The sequence below is a fragment of the Lethenteron reissneri genome, chromosome 66, assembly GCF_015708825.2.
Source record: "Lethenteron reissneri isolate LAM-NWPU_2019-01 chromosome 66, ASM1570882v1, whole genome shotgun sequence".
Taxonomy (NCBI): Eukaryota; Metazoa; Chordata; class Hyperoartia; order Petromyzontiformes; family Petromyzontidae; genus Lethenteron; species Lethenteron reissneri.
The window spans coordinates 7,355,053-7,372,758 of record NC_083844.1 but is presented as its reverse complement, the minus strand read 5'-3'; the positions used below and the strand labels follow the sequence as shown (position 1 = coordinate 7,372,758).

Genomic DNA, 17,706 nt, shown 5'->3' with positions numbered 1-17,706 from the left:
GATGCCTGCTGCTGCTGCTGTATATTTGGAGTTTGCGTCTCTCTCATCATCATCACGGTGGCTAGATGTTGACTACCTCGCCTGGTGTGCAGGAGGTCGTGGGTTCTATCCTGACCCTGACGATGCCTGCTAGTGCTGCTGTATATTTGAAGTCTGCTTCTCTCATCATCATCATCACGGTGGCTAGGAGATGTTAACTACCTCGCCTGGTGTGCAGGAGGTCGTGGGTTCGATCCAGACCCTGACGCCTGCTGCTGCTGCTGTATATTTGGAGTGTCTCTCTCATCATCATCATCACGGTGGCTAGGAGATGTTGACTACCTCGCCTGGTGCGCAGGAGGTCGTGGGTTCTATCCTGACCCTGACTTCTGTTGCCACGGTTTTGTGCAGAGCCGTGACATAGCGCGGCGGGGAGCTTGACTCACAAAATAAAACGAAAAATTCGCATTTTCATTCGTTAACAAAGTCGTTTGCGGGGTATGAAAAGCTCTGCAACGAAAAAAAAATCCACCACCTGAACAGCGGCGTTCTTCACCCGTTTTCCTGGCAATTTTTATTTTGTTTTATGCCTAAGTGATCTTCTTGGTTCTTTCGGTAAAGTCACGTAGAATGAAAATAATGACATAAAAGAAATAAAAAATTTCCGTTTTATTTCTATTATTTTATTATTTTCATTCTACGTGCAAATAATAAAATAATGGAAATTAAAAAGTGCATGGGCAATTTTTATGGTTTTATTATTTCCACGTAGAATGAAAATAATAAAATAAAAATAAAAATTATACGTTTTATTTTTATTCTTTTATTCTTTTCATTCTACGTGGAAATAATAAAATAATAGAGATTGGGCACTGCATGGGTAATTTTTATTATTTTATTATTTCCACGTAGAATGAAAATAAAAAAATAAAATGGCGATGTTTTGTTTTTATTATTTTATTATTTTCATTCTACGTGGAAATAATAAAATAATAAAAAAATCCCCATTTGATGTTTTACTTTTTTTATTTTATTATTTTCATTCTACGTGACTTTACCGAAAGAACCAAGAAGATCACTTAGGCATAAAATAAAATAAAAATTGTCAAGAAAACGGGTGAAGAACATATAATGTTTTATTTTTATTATTTTATTATCTCCCTTCTACGTGATGACTTTACCGAACGAACCAACAAGATGAATCCCTGCTGCAGTCACGAAAGAAGCTTTAAATCGAAATTGTATTATGTTTTATTTTTATTACTTCCCTTCTACGTGATGACTTTACCGAACGAACCAATAAGATGAATCCCTGCTGCAGTCACGAAAGCTTTAAATCGAAATTGTATTATGTTTTATTTTTATTATTTCCCTTCTACGTGATGACTTTACCGAACGAACCAACAAGATGAATCCCTGCTGCAGTCACGAAAGCGCACTCCGCGGCAAGAATAAAAATTTGGTGTAGATTTAAAAAAATTTTTTTTTATAAAAATCAAACCGTTTGAACAACGCCGGTTCGGTGAACGTCTCCAGCTGGGACGCGTCGCCACCCCCCCCCACCCCCCCCCCCACCTGGGTCAGCGCGCCGGTCGGTTGCGCGACATCGGCCATCAGGAACCCCCGGCGCTGAGTCTCACCGGGAAGTTCCTCGCCGCTTGCCGTGCTGTTCTTCACCGTGGTGGGCGCCGTCGTGGTGGCGGCGGCGGCGGTGGTGGTGGCGGTGGCGGCGGTGCCGGTGGTGGAGTTGGTGCCGATGGCGGTGGTGGCGTTGGTGGTGGCGGTGGTGGCGGTGGTGGCGGTTGTGGCGTTGGTAGCATTGATGGTGGCGTTGGTGGTGGCGGTGGTGGCGGTGGTGGCGGTTGTGGCGTTGGTAGCATTGGTGGTGGCGTTGGTGGTGGCGGTGGTGGCAGTGGTGGCGGGGGTGGCGTTGGTAGCGTTGGTGGTGGCGTTGGTGCCGACGGCGGTAGTGGCATTGGTGCCAGTGGCAGTGGTGGCGTTGGTGCCGGCGGTGGTGGTGGCGTTCGTGCCAGTAGTGGTGGTGGCGTTCGTGCCAGTAGTGGTGGTGACATTGATGCCGATGGTGGTGGTGGCGTTCGTGCCAGTAGTGGTGGTGGCGTTCGTGCCAGTAGTGGTGGTGGCATTGGTGCCAGCGGTGGTGGTGACATTAGTGCCGGCGGCGGTGGTGGTGGCGGTAGCGTTGGCGCCCGCCGTCGTAGCGTTGACGCCGGCGGGAGGACTTGCCGAAGGCCCGGGCTCGGTTGCCGTAGAATTCCCCACCGGCTCTGCGCCGACCGGCACCGCTGCCGGCACCACCGGCACCGTGACATTCCCGCCCGCGGTAGAATTCCCGGCGGGCGCGCCGGGGTCGGCTTGGGCGATCGTCGTCGCCGGATTAGCCGGGCTGCTGGGGAGAGGCGTTGCCGGAGCTGACGATGGTGCTGGTGGTGGTGACGATGACGATGGTGGTGGCGATGATGATGACGATGGTGGTGGTGGTGACGATGACGATGGTGGTGGCGATGATGATGACGATGGTGGTGGTGGCGATGATGACGATGGTGGTGGTGGCGATGATGACGATGGTGGTGGTGGCGATGATGACGATGGTGGTGGTGGCGATGATGACGATGGTGGTGGTGGCGATGATGACGATGGTGGTGGTGGCGATGATGACGATGGTGGTGGTGGTGGTGGTGAGGTGGTGGAGGAGGAGGAGGTTGCTGATGACATCAGCAGGAGGAGGAGGAAGAGGGGTGACGAGGTGAGGTTGAGCAGCTGTGGAGCCATGTTGTGATCCTGCGGAGGACGGAGGTCCGCACAGCAATCAACAACAACGACGACGACGACAACAACAACAATCACACCGTTGACAACAACAACATCATCAATTTGAAGAACATCATCAACGTTTTATATCGATAGCAAATCACATCATCAACAACAGCATTGACAACAACAACAATCACACCGTTGACAACAACAACAACATCAATATGAAGAACATCATCAACGTTTTATATCGATAGCAAATCACATCATCATCAACGTTTTATATTGATAGCAAATCACATCATCATCAACAACAGCATTGACAACAACAACAATCACACTGTTGACAACAACAACAACATCAATATGAAGAACATCATCAACGTTTTATATCGATAGCAAATCACATCATCATCAACGTTTTATATTGATAGCAAATCACATCATCATCAACAACAGCATCGACAACAACAACTACAATCACACTGTTGACAACAACAACAACAACATCAATTTGAAGAACGTCATCAACGTTGGATATCGATAGCAAATCACATCATCAACAACAACAGCATCGACAACAACAACAACAATCACACCGTTGACAACAACAACAGCAACAACATCTTCAACGACAACATGAAGAACATCATCCACGTTTGATTTCAACAAGAACAATCACACCATCAACAACATCATCACCATCACCGCCATCACCGCCATCATCACCATCATCACCATCATCATCACTATCACCACCATCATCACCATCATCATCACCATCACCACCATCATCACCATCATAACCACCATCACCATCACCACCATCATCATCACCACCACCACCACCATCATCATCACTACAATCATCACCACCACCACCCTCACCACCCTCACCACCCCCACCACCATCACCCCCACCACCATCACCCTCACCACCACCCCCCCCTCACCACCCCCACCACCACCCCCACCACCACCCCCACCACCACCCCCACCACCATCACCCCCACCACCACCCCCACCACCATCACCCTCACCATCACCCTCACCACCTTCACCCTCACCACCCCCACCACCACAACCATCACCACCATCACCACCATCACCACCATCACCCTCACCACCATCACCCTCACCACCATCACCCTCACCACCCTCGCTACCATCACCCTCACCACCATCACCACCCCCCTCCCACCACCCCCACCACCCTCACCACCATCACCCTCACCACCCCACCACCCCCACCACCACCCCCACAACCCCCACCACCACCCCCACAACCCCCACCACCACCCCAACCACCACCCCCACCACCCCAACCATCACCCTCACCACCATCACCCTCACCACCCCCACCACCACCCCCACCACCATCACCACTACCACCACCACCCTCACCACCCTCACCACCATCACCCTCACCACCATCACCCTCACCACCCCCACCACCACCATCACCCTCACCACCACCACCCTCACCACCCCCACCACCACCCCACGACCCTCACCACCACCACCCTCACCATCACCCTCACCAGCCCCACCCTCACCCTCACCACCACCATCACCCCCACCACCATCACCACCACCCCATACCCCACCACCCCCAAACCATCACCCCCCCCACCACTCCACACCCCCACCACCACCCCCACCATCATCACCCTCACCACCACCCTCACCACCACCCCCATGACCCTCACCACCATGACCCTCACCACCATCACCCCCCCCCTCCCACCACCCCCACCACCATCACCCTCACCACCCCCACCACCACCCCCACCCCCACTACCACCCCACGACCCTCACCATCACCCTCACAACCCCCACCACAACCCCACCCACCCACCCCGCACCACCCCCCGCACCACCCCTCCCCCCACCACCCCCACCACGTCTGTCTGGTTTACTCATCAGACATGCATATTTCATGCACATATTAAATCACGCAGCCAGGCAAACCGGTTCTACCAGAGCCCCCCTCCAATTCAACTCTCTCTGTCTCTCTCTCTCTTCAAAATCAACCCCGTGATTCAGACGACAACAACAACAACCGCGGTGACGTCACCACGACGCTTGTGCCAGGCTAGGTGCACGTTGAGGCCACGTGAAGTGTCGAACGCCCGCCGGCAGGAGGTCACGAGGCAGACCCAGCAGGTGCCACGGGTCCACTGACTGAGATGACTGCTGACCGATGCACCACCTGTGCCCCCCTACTGTGCCAGGCTAGGTGCAGGAGGAGGTCACGGGGCAGACCCAGCAGGTGCCACGGGTCGACTGACTGAGATGACGACTGACCGATGCACCACCTGTGCCCCCCTACTGTGCCAGGCTAGGTGCAGGAGGAGGTCACGGGGCAGACCCAGCAGGTGCCACGGGTCGACTGACTGAGATGACGACTGACCGATGCACCACCTGTGCCCCCCTACTGTGCCAGGCTAGGTGCAGGAGGAGGTCACGGGGCAGACCCAGCAGGTGCCACGGGTCGACTGACTGAGATGACGACTGACCGATGCACCACCTGTGCCCCCCTACTGTGCCAGGCTAGGTGCAGGAGGAGGTCACGGGGCAGACCCAGCAGGTGCCACGGGTCGACTGACTGAGATGACGACTGACCGATGCACCACCTGTGCCCCCCTACTGTGCCAGGCTAGGTGCAGGAGGAGGTCACGGGGCAGACCCAGCAGGTGCCACGGGTCGACTGACTGAGATGACGACTGACCGATGCACCACCTGTGCCCCCCTACTGTGCCAGGCTAGGTGCAGGAGGAGGTCACGGGGCAGACCCAGCAGGTGCCACGGGTCTACTGACTGAGATTACTACTGACCGATGCACCACCTGTGCCCCCCTACTGTGCCAGGCTAGGTGCAGGTCCCCGTGTAGCCTCTAACTGACTGCTGGGGCAAGTGCTGTTAGCGAGCAGCACCACCATCCCCTAGATCGACTCAGACGTGAATGGGCACTTTTTAAATCCTTTATATTAAGTTCACTTGCTTGCTTGCTTAGGACCGTGCAAATCTTTCGGTCGTTTTTTAACCCACTTCCCGTGATCCAATCGAGCTGACATTTTGCACACAGACTCGTTGTGCGAGACAATTAATGTTCGTGAAAAAAAAATTCCAAAATTTTACACTGTTTAGGGAAAACAAATTAAATATTTAATTACCAATTGCTTAATGCTGGCAGACAATCATCTGACCCATAGGTGGCAGCCATCTCAAGCCAGAGGACGAGAGGACTCTAGCCGCTTTCGCATATAAAGAATTTAGAGTGAAAAACTTTGTTTTTACGGGTTAATTTTTCCTTGGTGCGCTGTGTAAAATCCCTGCATCAGAAGCCAGGCTCTGAATGAATCAATGCTGGCGATGCGATAACGAAAGGGGCTCGTGGTGGAGGTGGGAAGGGTTGGGATGTGTTACCAGTGCCAGATTATCGCAGTAGCACAAGTAGCTACGTGTTGTAGCAGTAGCTACGTATAGTAGCTGCTACTACACAGGTACGTGTAGTAGCAGCTACTAGTAGTAGTACTACTACACGTGTAGTAGTAGCTACACGTGTTGTTGTAGTAGCTACACGTGTAGTAGCAGCTAGTAATAGTAGTAGTAGCTACTACACGTGTAGTAGTAGCTACACGTGTTGTTGTAGTAGCTACACGTGTAGTAGCAGCTAGTAATAGTAGTAGTAGCTACTACTACACGTGTAGTAGTAGCTACTACACGTGTAGTAGTAGCTACACGTGTTGTAGTAGTAGCTACACGTGTAGTAGCAGCTAGTAATAGTAGTAGTAGCTACTACACGTGTAGTAGTAGCTACACGTGTTGTAGTAGTAGCTACACGTGTAGTAGCAGCTAGTAATAGTAGTAGTAGCTACTACACGTGTAGTAGTAGCTACTACACGTGTAGTAGTAGCTACACGTGTTGTAGTAGTAGCTACACGTGTAGTAGCAGCTAGTAATAGTAGTAGTAGCTACTACACGTGTAGTAGTAGCTACTACACGTGTAGTAGTAGCTACTACACGTGTAGTAGTAGCTACACGTGTTGTAGTAGTAGCTACACGTGTAGTAGCAGCTAGTAATAGTAGTAGTAGCTACTACACGTGTAGTAGTAGCTACTCCACGTGTAGTAGTAGCTACACGTGTTGTAGTAGTAGCTACACGTGTAGTAGCAGCTAGTAATAGTAGTAGTAGCTACTACACGTGTAGTAGTAGCTACTCCACGTGTAGTAGTAGCTACACGTGTAGTAGCAGCTAGTAATAGTAGTAGTAGCTACTACACGTGTAGTAGTAGCTACACGTGCAGTAGTAGCTACACGTGCAGTAGTAGCTACATGTGTAGTAGTACTACTACTGTTTTATTTTAGGGCCCCTTCATAACATAATGCTACAGGCACCGCACTAACTTACTCCGGCACTGGCTCACGTAACGGCTGACATATACACACGTATATTTATAAGAAAGAAAGATGATTATTATTATATCATAATACAAACAGAATGCGTGCATTGATTAGACGATGACAGAGTAGACTTCTCCCCACCCCACTGATTTGCGTATCTGCGCTGTTGATTCGCGGTGTCCCAGAGCGACCCCACTGAGATTGTTCGGTGTGGGCATGGCCGACTCGCCCTCACGTCTCCTACGTGTCTCCACAGGTGTCTCCGTGTCTCCCAGGTGTCCCCGTGTCTCTGTCTCACACAGGTGTCTCCGTGTCTCCCAGTTGCATCCGTGTCTCCCCAGGTGTCTCCGTGTCTCTGTCTCGCACAGGTGTCTCCGTGTCTCTGTCTCGCACAGGTGTCTCCGTGTCTCCCAGGTGTCTACCTGTCCCCAGGTGTCTACCTGTCTCCGTGTCTCCCAGGTGACTCTACAGGTGTCTCCGTGTCTCCCAGGTGTCCCCGTGTCTCTGTCTCACACAGGTGTCTCCACAGGTGTCTCCGTGTCTCCCCAGGTGTCTACCTGTCTCCGTGTCTCCCAGGTGTCTCCACAGGTGTCTCCGTGTCTCCCAGGTGTCTCCACAGGTGTCTCCGTGTCTCCCAGGTGTCTCCCCAGGTGTCTCCGTGTCTCCCCAGGTGTCTCCCAGGTGTCTCCCAGGTGTCTCCCAGGTGTGTACCTGTCCCCGTGTCTCCCAGGTGTCCCCGTGTCTCTGTCTCACACAGGTGTCTCCGTGTCTCCCCAGGTGTCTACCTGTCCCCGTGTCTCCCAGGTGTCTCCCCAGGTGTCTACCTGTCCCCGTGTCTCTGTCTCACATAGGTGTCCCCGTGTCTCTGTCTCACATAGGTGTCCCCGTGTCCCCGTGTCTCTGTCTAACGCAGGTGAGTTTCTGTCTCCGTGTCCCCGTGTCTCCGTGTCTCTGTCTAACGCAGGTGAGTTTCTGTCTCCGTGTCCCCGTGTCTCCGTGTCTCTGTCTAACGCAGGTGAGTGTCTGTCTCCGTGTCTCCGTATCCCCGTGTCTCTGTCTAACGCAGGTGAGTTTCTGTCTCCGTGTCCCCGTGTCCCCGTGTCCCCGTGTCTCTGTCTAACGCAGGTGAGTTTCTGTCTCCGTGTCCCCGTGTCCCCGTGTCCCCGTGTCTCTGTCTAACGCAAGTGAGTTTCTGTCTCCGTGTCCCCGTGTCCCCGTGTCTCTGTCTAACGCAGGTGAGTTTCTGTCTCCGTGTCCCCGTGTCTCCGTGTCTCTGTCTAACGCAGGTGAGTTTCTGTCTCCGTGTCCCCGTGTCCCCGTGTCTCTGTCTAACGCAGGTGAGTTTCTGTCTCCGTGTCCCCGTGTCTCCGTGTCTCTGTCTAACGCAGGTGAGTTTCTGTCTCCGTGTCTCCCAGGTGTCTCCGTGTCTCCCAGGTGTCTCCGTGTCTCCCACCAGGTGTCTGTCTCCGTGTCTCCCACCAGGTGTCTGTCTCCGTGTCTCCCACCAGTGTCTGTCCCGTGTCTCCCCAGTGTCTGTCTCCGTCTCCCACCAGGTGTCTGTCTCCGTGTCTCCCAGGTGTCTCCGTGTCCCCCAGGTGTAGTCTCCGCGTCTCCGTGTCTCTGTCTCGCACAGGTGTCTGTCTCCGTTCGTCTCCCAGGTGTCTCCCAGGTGTCTCCCACCAGGTGTCTGTCTCCGTGTCTCCCACCAGGTGTCTGTCTCCGTGTCTCCCACCAGGTGTCTGTCTCCGTGTCTCCCAGGTGTCTCCCAAGTGTCTCCGTGTCTCCCAGGTGTCTGTCTCCGCGTGTCTCGCCGGGCGTGTGACGAGCGAGCCGGTCGTGTCACTGGAGCTGCCGGTGGCGATGAGGAAGCGAGGCAACCCGGAACGAAGAATGTGGGGCGTGAGCACAGACTGGGGGTGCGTCTGTGTGTGTGTGTAGGTGTGTGTGTGTGTAGGTGTGTGTGTGTGTAGGTGTGTGTAGTTGTGTGTGTAGGTGTGTGTGTAGGTGTGTGTGTGTGTAGGTGTGTGTAGGTGTGTGTGTAGGTGTAATTGTGTGGTAGGTGTGTGTGTGGGGTGGGTGTAGGTGGGTGTGTAGGTGTGTGTGTGTGTGTGTAGGTGTAGTTGTGTGTGTAGGTGTGTGTGTAGTTGTGTGTGTAGGTGTGTGTGTAGGTGTGTGTGTAGGTGTGTGTGTAGGTGTGTGTGTAGTTGTGTGTGTAGGTGTGTGTGTAGTTGTGTGTGTAGGTGTGTGTGTAGGTGTGTGTGTAGGTGTGTGTGTAGGTGTGTGTGTGTGTAGGTGTAGTTGTGTGTGTAGGTGGGTGTGTAGGTGTGTGTGTAGGTGTGTGTGTAGGTGTGTGTGTGTGTAGGTGTGTGTGTAGGTGTGTGTGTAGGTGTGTGTGTGTGTAGGTGTAGGTGTGTGTGTAGGTGTAGTTGTGTGTGTAGGTGTGTGTGTAGGTGTGTGTGTAGGTGTGTGTGTAGGTGTAGTTGTGTGTGTGTAGGTGTGTGTGTAGTGGTGTGTGTAGGTGTAGTTGTGTGTGTAGTTGTGTGTGTAGGTGTGTGTGTAGGTGTGTGTGTAGTTGTGTGTGTAGGTGTGTGTGTAGGTGTGTGTAGGTGTGTGTGTAGGTGTAGTTGTGTGTGTAGGTGTGTGTGTAGGTGTGTGTGTAGGTGTGTGTAGGTTTGTGTAGGTGGTGTGTGTAGGTGTGTGTAGGTGTGTGTGTAGGTGTGTGTGTAGGTGTAGTTGTGTGTGTAGGTGTGTGTAGGTGTGTGTGTAGGTGTGTGTGTAGGGTGGTGTGTAGGTGGGTGTGTGTGTGTGTAGGTGTGTGTGTAGGTGTGTGTGTAGGTGTGTGTGTAGGTGGGTGTGTAGGTGTGTGTGTAGGTCTGTGTGTGTGTAGGTGTAGGTGTGTGTGTTGTTGTGTGTGTTTGTAGATGTGTGTGTGTGTAGGTGTGTGTGTGTGTAGGTGTGTGTGTAGGTGTGTGTGTAGGTGTGTGTGTAGGTGTGTGTGTAGGTGTAGGTGTGTGTGTAGGTGTGTGTGTGTGGTGTGTAGGTGTGTGTGTAGGTGTGTGTGTGTGTGTGTAGGTGTGGGTGTAGGTGTGTGTGTAGGTGTGTGTGTAGTTGTGTGTGTAGGTGTGTGTGTAGTTGTGTGTGTAGGTGTGTGTGTAGGTGTGTGTGTAGGTGTGTGTGTAGGTGTGTGTGTAGGTGTGTGGTGTGTGTGTAGGTGTGTGTGTGTAGGTGTGTGTGTGTAAGTGTGTGTGTGTGTAGGTGTGTGTAGGTGTGTGTGTGTAGGTGTGTGTAGGTGTAGGTGTGTGTGTAGGTGTGTGTGTAGGTGTGTGTGTGTAGGTGTGTGTGTGTGGGTGTGTGTGTGTAGGTGTGTGTGTGTGGGTGTGTGTGTGTAGGTGTGTGTAGGTGTAGGTGTGTGTGTAGGTGTGTGTGTAGGTGTGTGTGTGTAGGTGTGTGTGTGTAGGTGTGTGTGTGTAGGTGTAGGTGTGTGTGTAGGTGTGTGTGTAGGTGTGTGTGTGTAGGTGTGTGTGTGTAGGTGTGTGTAGGTGTAGGTGTGTGTGTAGGTGTGTGTGTAGGTGTGTGTGTGTAGGTGTGTGTGTGTAGGTGTGTGTGTGTAGGTGTGTGTGTGGGTGAGACTGGAGCGTGCCACTAGGAGGTGGGGCCTTACCATCAGCCCCACCAAAACTAAGCACCTGCCTGGGTATTTTGTCCTATCGGACACTCCACCCCCACAACTCCCAATCGGTGATGGGGCAGTAGTGGAGAGAGTGGAGAGTTTCCCACATCTGGGCAGTGTGTTCATGACCGGCTACGGTTTAACAGCAGAGGTCTCACTGGTACCAGCGGTGTCAAGATCGGCCTCTGTGGAGGAGGCTCGTGAAGGACGCTACTGGGCAGTTGGAGGCAGTCGCCCTCCAACAACAACGGAGGGCGGAGGAGCGACGCTCACAACAACGAGCGGAGCGCCGGGTGGCTAAAGCACAGCAAGTTGGCACAGTAGGGGGCACAGGTGGTGCATCAGCCAGTCATCTCGGTCAAATATCCCCCGTGTAGCCTTTGACAGGCTGTTGGGGCAAGTGCTGTTAGCAAGCACAGGCATACACACACACAGACAAAGATCCCCCGTGTAGCCTCTGACAGGCTGTTGGGGCAAGTGCTGTTAGCAAGCACAGGCATACACACACACAGACAAAGATCCCCCGTGTAGCCTCTGACAGGCTGTTGGGGCAAGTGCTGTTAGCAAGCACAGGCATACACACACACAGACAAAGATCCCCCGTGTAGCCTCTGACAGGCTGTTGGGGCAAGTGCTGTTAGCAATCACAGTTATACAGACAAAGACAAAGATCCCCCGTGTAGCCTTTGACAGGCTGTTGGGGCAAGTGCTGTTAGCAAGCACAGGCATACACACACACAGACAAAGATCCCCCGTGTAGCCTCTGACAGGCTGTTGGGGCAAGTGCTGTTAGCAATCACAGTTATACAGACAAAGACAAAGATCCCCCGTGTAGCCTTTGACAGGCTGTTGGGGCAAGTGCTGTTAGCAATCACAGTTATACAGACAAAGACAAAGATCCCCCGTGTAGCCTTTGACAGGCTGTTGGGGCAAGTGCTGTTAACAAGCACAGGCATACACACACACAGACAAAGATCCCCCGTGTAGCCTCTGACAGGCTGTTGGGGCAAGTGCTGTTAGCAATCACAGTTATACAGACAAAGACAAAGATCCCCCGTGTAGCCTCTGACAGGCTGTTGGGGCAAGTGCTGTTAACAAGCACAGGCATACACACACACAGACAAAGATCCCCCGTGTAGCCTCTGACAGGCTGTTGGGGCAAGTGCTGTTAGCAATCACAGTTATACAGACAAAGACAAAGATCCCCCGTGTAGCCTCTGACAGGCTGTTGGGGCAAGTGCCGTTCGTGGCGAGTAGCAAGCAGCACAATTTGTGAAATCTGGCACGACACGCTGGGGGTGAGGGGGGGTCCCTTGGCAATGGTCGCGCACATCCGGCCGCCTTTGTCTCCCCTAGTAGCGATGTTGCCTGACGTGACGTGTCGTATAACATCGCCACGGTTACAAAACCAACGCCTCCCACCGACACCACCCACACACCCCCCACACCAACCTACACACCCCCCACACAACCCACACACCGACCCACACACCCCCCCACACCAACCCACACACCAACCCACACACCCCCAACACCGACCCACACACCTCCCACACACCCCCACACCAACCCACACACACCCCCAACCAACCCCCACACCAACCCCCACACCCCCCATACACCTCCCACACACCTCCCATACACTACTACACATGTAGTAGTAGTTACATATGTAGTAGTAGCTACATATGTAGTAGTAGCTACTACAACATATGTAGTAGTAGCTACATATGTAGTAGTAGCTACTATATGTAGTAGTAGCTACTACTACATATGTAGTAGTAGCTACTACTACATATGTAGTAGTAGCTACATATGTAGTAGTAGCTACTACTACATATGTAGTAGTAGCTACATAAGTAGTAGTAGCTACTACAACATATGTACTACTACTACATATGTAGTAGTAGCTACATATGTAGTAGTAGCTACTACTACATATGTAGTAGTAGCTACATATGTAGTAGTAGCTACTACTACATATGTAGTAGTAGCTACATAAGTAGTAGTAGCTACGGGCCCCGCACTTTCTAGGGCCCCGCGCGAAACGCTTTCAAGCTATCAATTCCGGTTCAGTGATGCTGCACTTGCTCTATTGCTATAGTACTATACTGCCCTTCAACTTTGATGAACGACTGGGGTGGGGGGGGTTAAGCTTTCCAATTTGTCGTAATGTCTGGCTGTATAGCAAATGAAAAAAATACAAATACTTTACTGTGCAAGTAAAAACTTTGTCTGTTTAAATATTAAAGTGTTTTTTTTATGTCGGGCCCCTTCAAAACATAATGCTACAGTCACGTGGCCCTCCCCCGAGCCTCCAACAACTCGATCTCGACCGAGTTGTTGGTGCGTGGTGACAAAACAAACATCTTTCGATTTAAAGCTTCTTTCGTGACTGCAGGGATTCATCTTCTTGGTTCTTTCGGTAAAGTCACGTAGAAGGGAAATAATAAAATAATAAAAATAAACATAATAAAATACAATTTAAAGCTTCTTTCGTGACTGCAGGGATTCATCTTCTTGGTTCTTTCGGTAAAGTCGTCACGTAGAAGGGAAATAATAAAATAATAAAAAATAAAACATAATAAAATAATTCTCACGACGTTTCGGCCACAACGCAAGCAGCCGTCCTCAGGTGAAAACCAGGTCTGTCGAGGCGACAGCGCTGACGCCTCGACAGACCTGGTTTTCACCTGAGGACGGCTGCTTGCGTTGTGGCCGAAACGTCGTGAGAATTATTTAATTCTGTTTTATTATTTTATATTTTATTATTTCCTTTTGTGAGAATTGTATTTTGTTATTTTTTTAATTTTATTATTTCCCTTTGTGAGAATTGTATTTTATTATGTTTCAATTTTATTTTATTATTTCCCTTTGTGAGAATTGTATTTTATTAAGTTTTATATTTTTTATTTTATTATTTCCCTTTGTGAGAATTGTATTTTATAATGTTTTATTTTTTGTTATTTTATTATTTCTTTTTGTGAGAATTATATTTTATTAAGTTTTATATTTTTTATTTTATTATTTCCCTTCGTGAGAATCGAATTTTATCAAGTTGTATTTTATTATTTTTTTATTTCCCGTCGTGAGAATCGCATTTTATCACGTTTTATTTTCATTGTTTTATTACTTCCATTCTACGTGACGACTTTACCGAAAGAACCAAGAAGACAAAACGAACATCGCCACGAGGGAGAGACAAGGCGGGTTGCTGGCCACTCCACCGCACCCACTCCGTGTGGTGACTCCAGCCTTCGTATAAGTGGCGGGGTGTGGCGGTGGTGGTGGCGGCGGTGGCTTTTCTTTGTCTCCGTGCGGAGCGCAGATTAAAAATAGCCACGTGGTCTTTAAATAGCCGCGTGCCGTGACGCCATTTATCGCGTGACGTCACGAATCTCACCCCCCCCCCACGCGCGCGCGTCACGTGACGACGTCATTGACGAGGCACCACGCCCCGTTTCGGAAGTGGTCCCCTCCCCCCCCACACACATTCCATTCCCAATGAGTCAGAATCTTGTGATTTTTCTTCTTAGTTCTTTCGGTAAAGTCATCATGTAGAAGGAAATAATAAAATAATAAAAATAAAACATAATAAAATAATTCTCACGACGTTTCGGCCACAACGCAAGCAGCCGTCTTCAGGTGAAGAACAGGTCTGTCGGGAAGACAGAGACTGAATGAAACACCACCAGGCTTGGCAGCGTCTATTTAAGCTGCTGGGTTGGAGGGGGAAGAGAGACTTGACAAAAGAATTTGCATATCAAGAGGAATTTAGCATATTTATGGGAAATGCAGATATGGGATTAGTCACTACTTGTGAAATGCGTAGGAGGTGGGTGGGTGGGGGGGGGGTTTCAAAGTCATATTATGCAGGAGTGTAAACACATAGCAAAGGTAAACACGTGACTTCAAACGATTGAAATTAGACCAACATCATTTTGTGTTAAAGGTCACGTAGCAGTAGTTTTATAATTATTTTATTATTTATTTAAACGCTTTTATTGAACTCACTCCGTCTGTTGTCGTATCCTCAAAAAATCTTGTAACTCAATTTTTGTTACCAACTTCCCAATGTGCTATCGACTGCTAACTTGGTATACTTATGACATACTGATGACAGTACTATATTCTAAAAATAAAACACATATTTTTAAACAATCTTTTTAACGGCTCCAATTGTTTCTAGATTTGAAGCTTTCGTGACTGCAAGGATTCATATTCTTAGGTTTTTTTCGGTAAAGTCACGTAGGTAAAAACATTAAAATTAATAAACGTAAAATAAAATTAAAATCACGACGTTTCGGAGGCAACACAAGCTTTTATTTTAATTTTATTTTACTTGATACAGCTGTCGTGGCTGTGACGGTTCCACCTGAAGACGGAAGCTTGTGTTGCCTCCGAAACGTCGTGATTTTTATTTTTTATTTTACTTTTATTAATTTTAATTTTTTACCGACGTGACTTTACCGAAAAAAAACCTAAGAATATGAATCCTTGCAGTCACGAAAGCTTCAAATCTAGAATGATATCATTATCATCATCATCACAGTTTAACACGTAAGCTTTCGCGACCAATACCATCCATAATAGAGGTTTTTTAGTGTATCGTCTAGTGTATAGCAGTGTAGTGTATAGTAATGCATAGTGTAGTGTATAGCAGTGTAGTGTATAGTGTAGTGTATAATGTAGTGTATAGTAGTGCATAGTGTAGTGTATAGCACTGTAGTGTATAGTGTAGTGTATAGCAGTGTAGTGTATAATAGTGCATAGTGTAGTGTATAGCAGTGTAGTGTATAGTAGTGCATAGTGTAGTGTATAGTGTAGTGTATAGCAGTGTAGTGTATAGTAGTGCATAGTGTAGTGTATAGTGTAGTGTATAGCAGTGTAGTGTATAGTGTAGTGTATAGTGTAGTGTATAGCAGTGTAGTGTATAGTGTAGTGTATAGTAGTGTATCGTCTAGTGTATAACAGTGTAGTGTATAGTGTAGTGTACAGCATTGTATAGTGTAGTGTATAGCAGTGCACTGTATAGTGTAGTGTATAGCATTGTATAGTGTAGTGTATTGCAGTGTAGTGTATCGTGTAGTGTATAGTGTAGTGTATAGTGTAGTGTATAGTGTAGTGTATTGCAGTGTAGTGTATCGTGTAGTGTATAGTGTAGTGTATAGCAGTGTACTGTATAGTACAGTGTATAGTAGTGTATCGTCTAGTGTATAACAGCGTAGTGTATAGTGTAGTGTATAGCATTGTATAGTGTAGTGTATTGCAGTGTAGTGTATCGTGTAGTGCATAGTGTAGTGTATTGCAGTGTAGTGTATCATGTAGTGTATAGTGTAGTGTATTGCAGTGTAGTGTATCGTGTAGTGCATAGTGTAGTGTATTGCAGTGTAGTGTATCGTGTAGTGCATAGTGTAGTGTATAGTGTATAGCATTGTATAGTGTAGTATATCGCAGTGTAGTGTATAGTGTAGTGTATAGTGTAGTGTATAGTGTAGTGTATAGTAGTGTACTATAGTGTAGTGTATAGTGTAGTATATCGCAGTGTAGTGTATAGTGTAGTGTATAGTAGTGCATAGTAGTGTAAAGTGTACAGTAGTGTATAGTGTAGTATATAGTGTAGTGTATTGCAGTGTAGTGTATCGTGTAGCGTACAGGGTGCTTCAGCATTTTTTGAAAACTTCTAAGAATTTCACAAGAAATGTGCCTCCGGGCTCTGGAGAGCACCTGGACAAGATTCCAGGCCATGCGTTGACAATGATGGCGAGCAATTGGACACTGGCTTTTTCAAGCTGTTGACGTTACATATTCTTAGGTTTCTTCGGTAAAGTCACGTAGGTAAAAAATTTAAAATTAATACAAGTAAAATAAAAATAAAATAAAAATCACATAACCACAACACAAGCAGTTTGTATTGTGGTTAAGTGATTTTTATTTTATTTTACTTTTATTATTATTTTTTTACCTACGTGACTTTACCGGAAAAAACCTAAGAATATGAATCCTTGCAGTCACGAAAGCTTCAATCTAGAATGTTGACGTTACCTTTGTTATCATGTTCCAGTTCTTTTTCCCCATCAACAACGATAGTCCCATATAAGTGTCACATTTTTGGTAAGCACCCTTTTCAATTGATTCGGCGTTCCATCGACACGTGGAAATTCATAGCAGCCAAATACAGCCGGTTGTTTGTTGGAGAGTAAAACACACTACAACTTTTACAATTATAGTATAGTGTATAGTGTAGTGTATAGTGTAGTGTATAGTGTAGTGTATAGTGTAGTGTATAGTGTAGTGTATAGTTTAGTATACTAGTTCAGCGCTACACCGGTTGTGTGTTGGAGAGTAAACCCACTACAACATTTATAATTATGGTGTAGTGTATAGTGTAGTGTATAGTAGAGTATAGTGTAGTCTATAGTGTAGTGTATAGTGTATACTAGTTCAGCACTACACCAGTTGTGTGATGGAGAGTAATCCTACTACAACATTTAAATTATATTGTAGTGTATAGTGTAGTGTATAGTGTAGTCTACTAGTGCAGCGCTACACCGGTTCTGTGTTGGAGAGTAAATCCACAACAACCTCTAGGGCACTTCCCGAGAGAGCTGAACTGTGGTACACAGGTAGCTTTTAGGACATAGACAAATTTGAATATCGAAGATTTGTCATTTTAGGCCCCCAAATCTCAATTGTAAGTGTCCCATGAACACGTTTGTGTGTGTGGTGTCATTCGTAAACCGTTTACGATGTAAGATTGTGGGGGTTTTCGTTTGATCGAGCGTTAAACTGCAAATAAAATTAGAAGCCAGAACCATTGTTCTATATTTCATTGTTTTTGAGATATTTCAGATGCAAGCGGTTTTTGAAGGAATAAA

The 17,706-nt window shown here is 48.3% G+C and overlaps 1 protein-coding gene across 1 annotated transcript in view; it reads right to left on the bottom strand.

Annotated features, from left to right (window-relative positions):
• LOC133359938 (mucin-2-like) overlaps positions 1–9,095 on the bottom strand; it is a 14,957-nt gene extending 5,862 nt beyond the window's left edge. Inside the window, exons 1-2 of the mRNA XM_061578500.1 lie at positions 8,709–9,095; positions 1,555–2,778 (exon numbers count right to left, since the gene is read on the bottom strand). Coding sequence (XP_061434484.1) covers positions 1,555–2,769 — 1,215 coding nt within the window. The 5' untranslated portion in view covers positions 2,770–2,778; positions 8,709–9,095. The remainder of the gene's footprint in view (positions 1–1,554; positions 2,779–8,708) is intronic.
• Between the last annotated feature and the right edge of the window lie 8,611 nt (positions 9,096–17,706).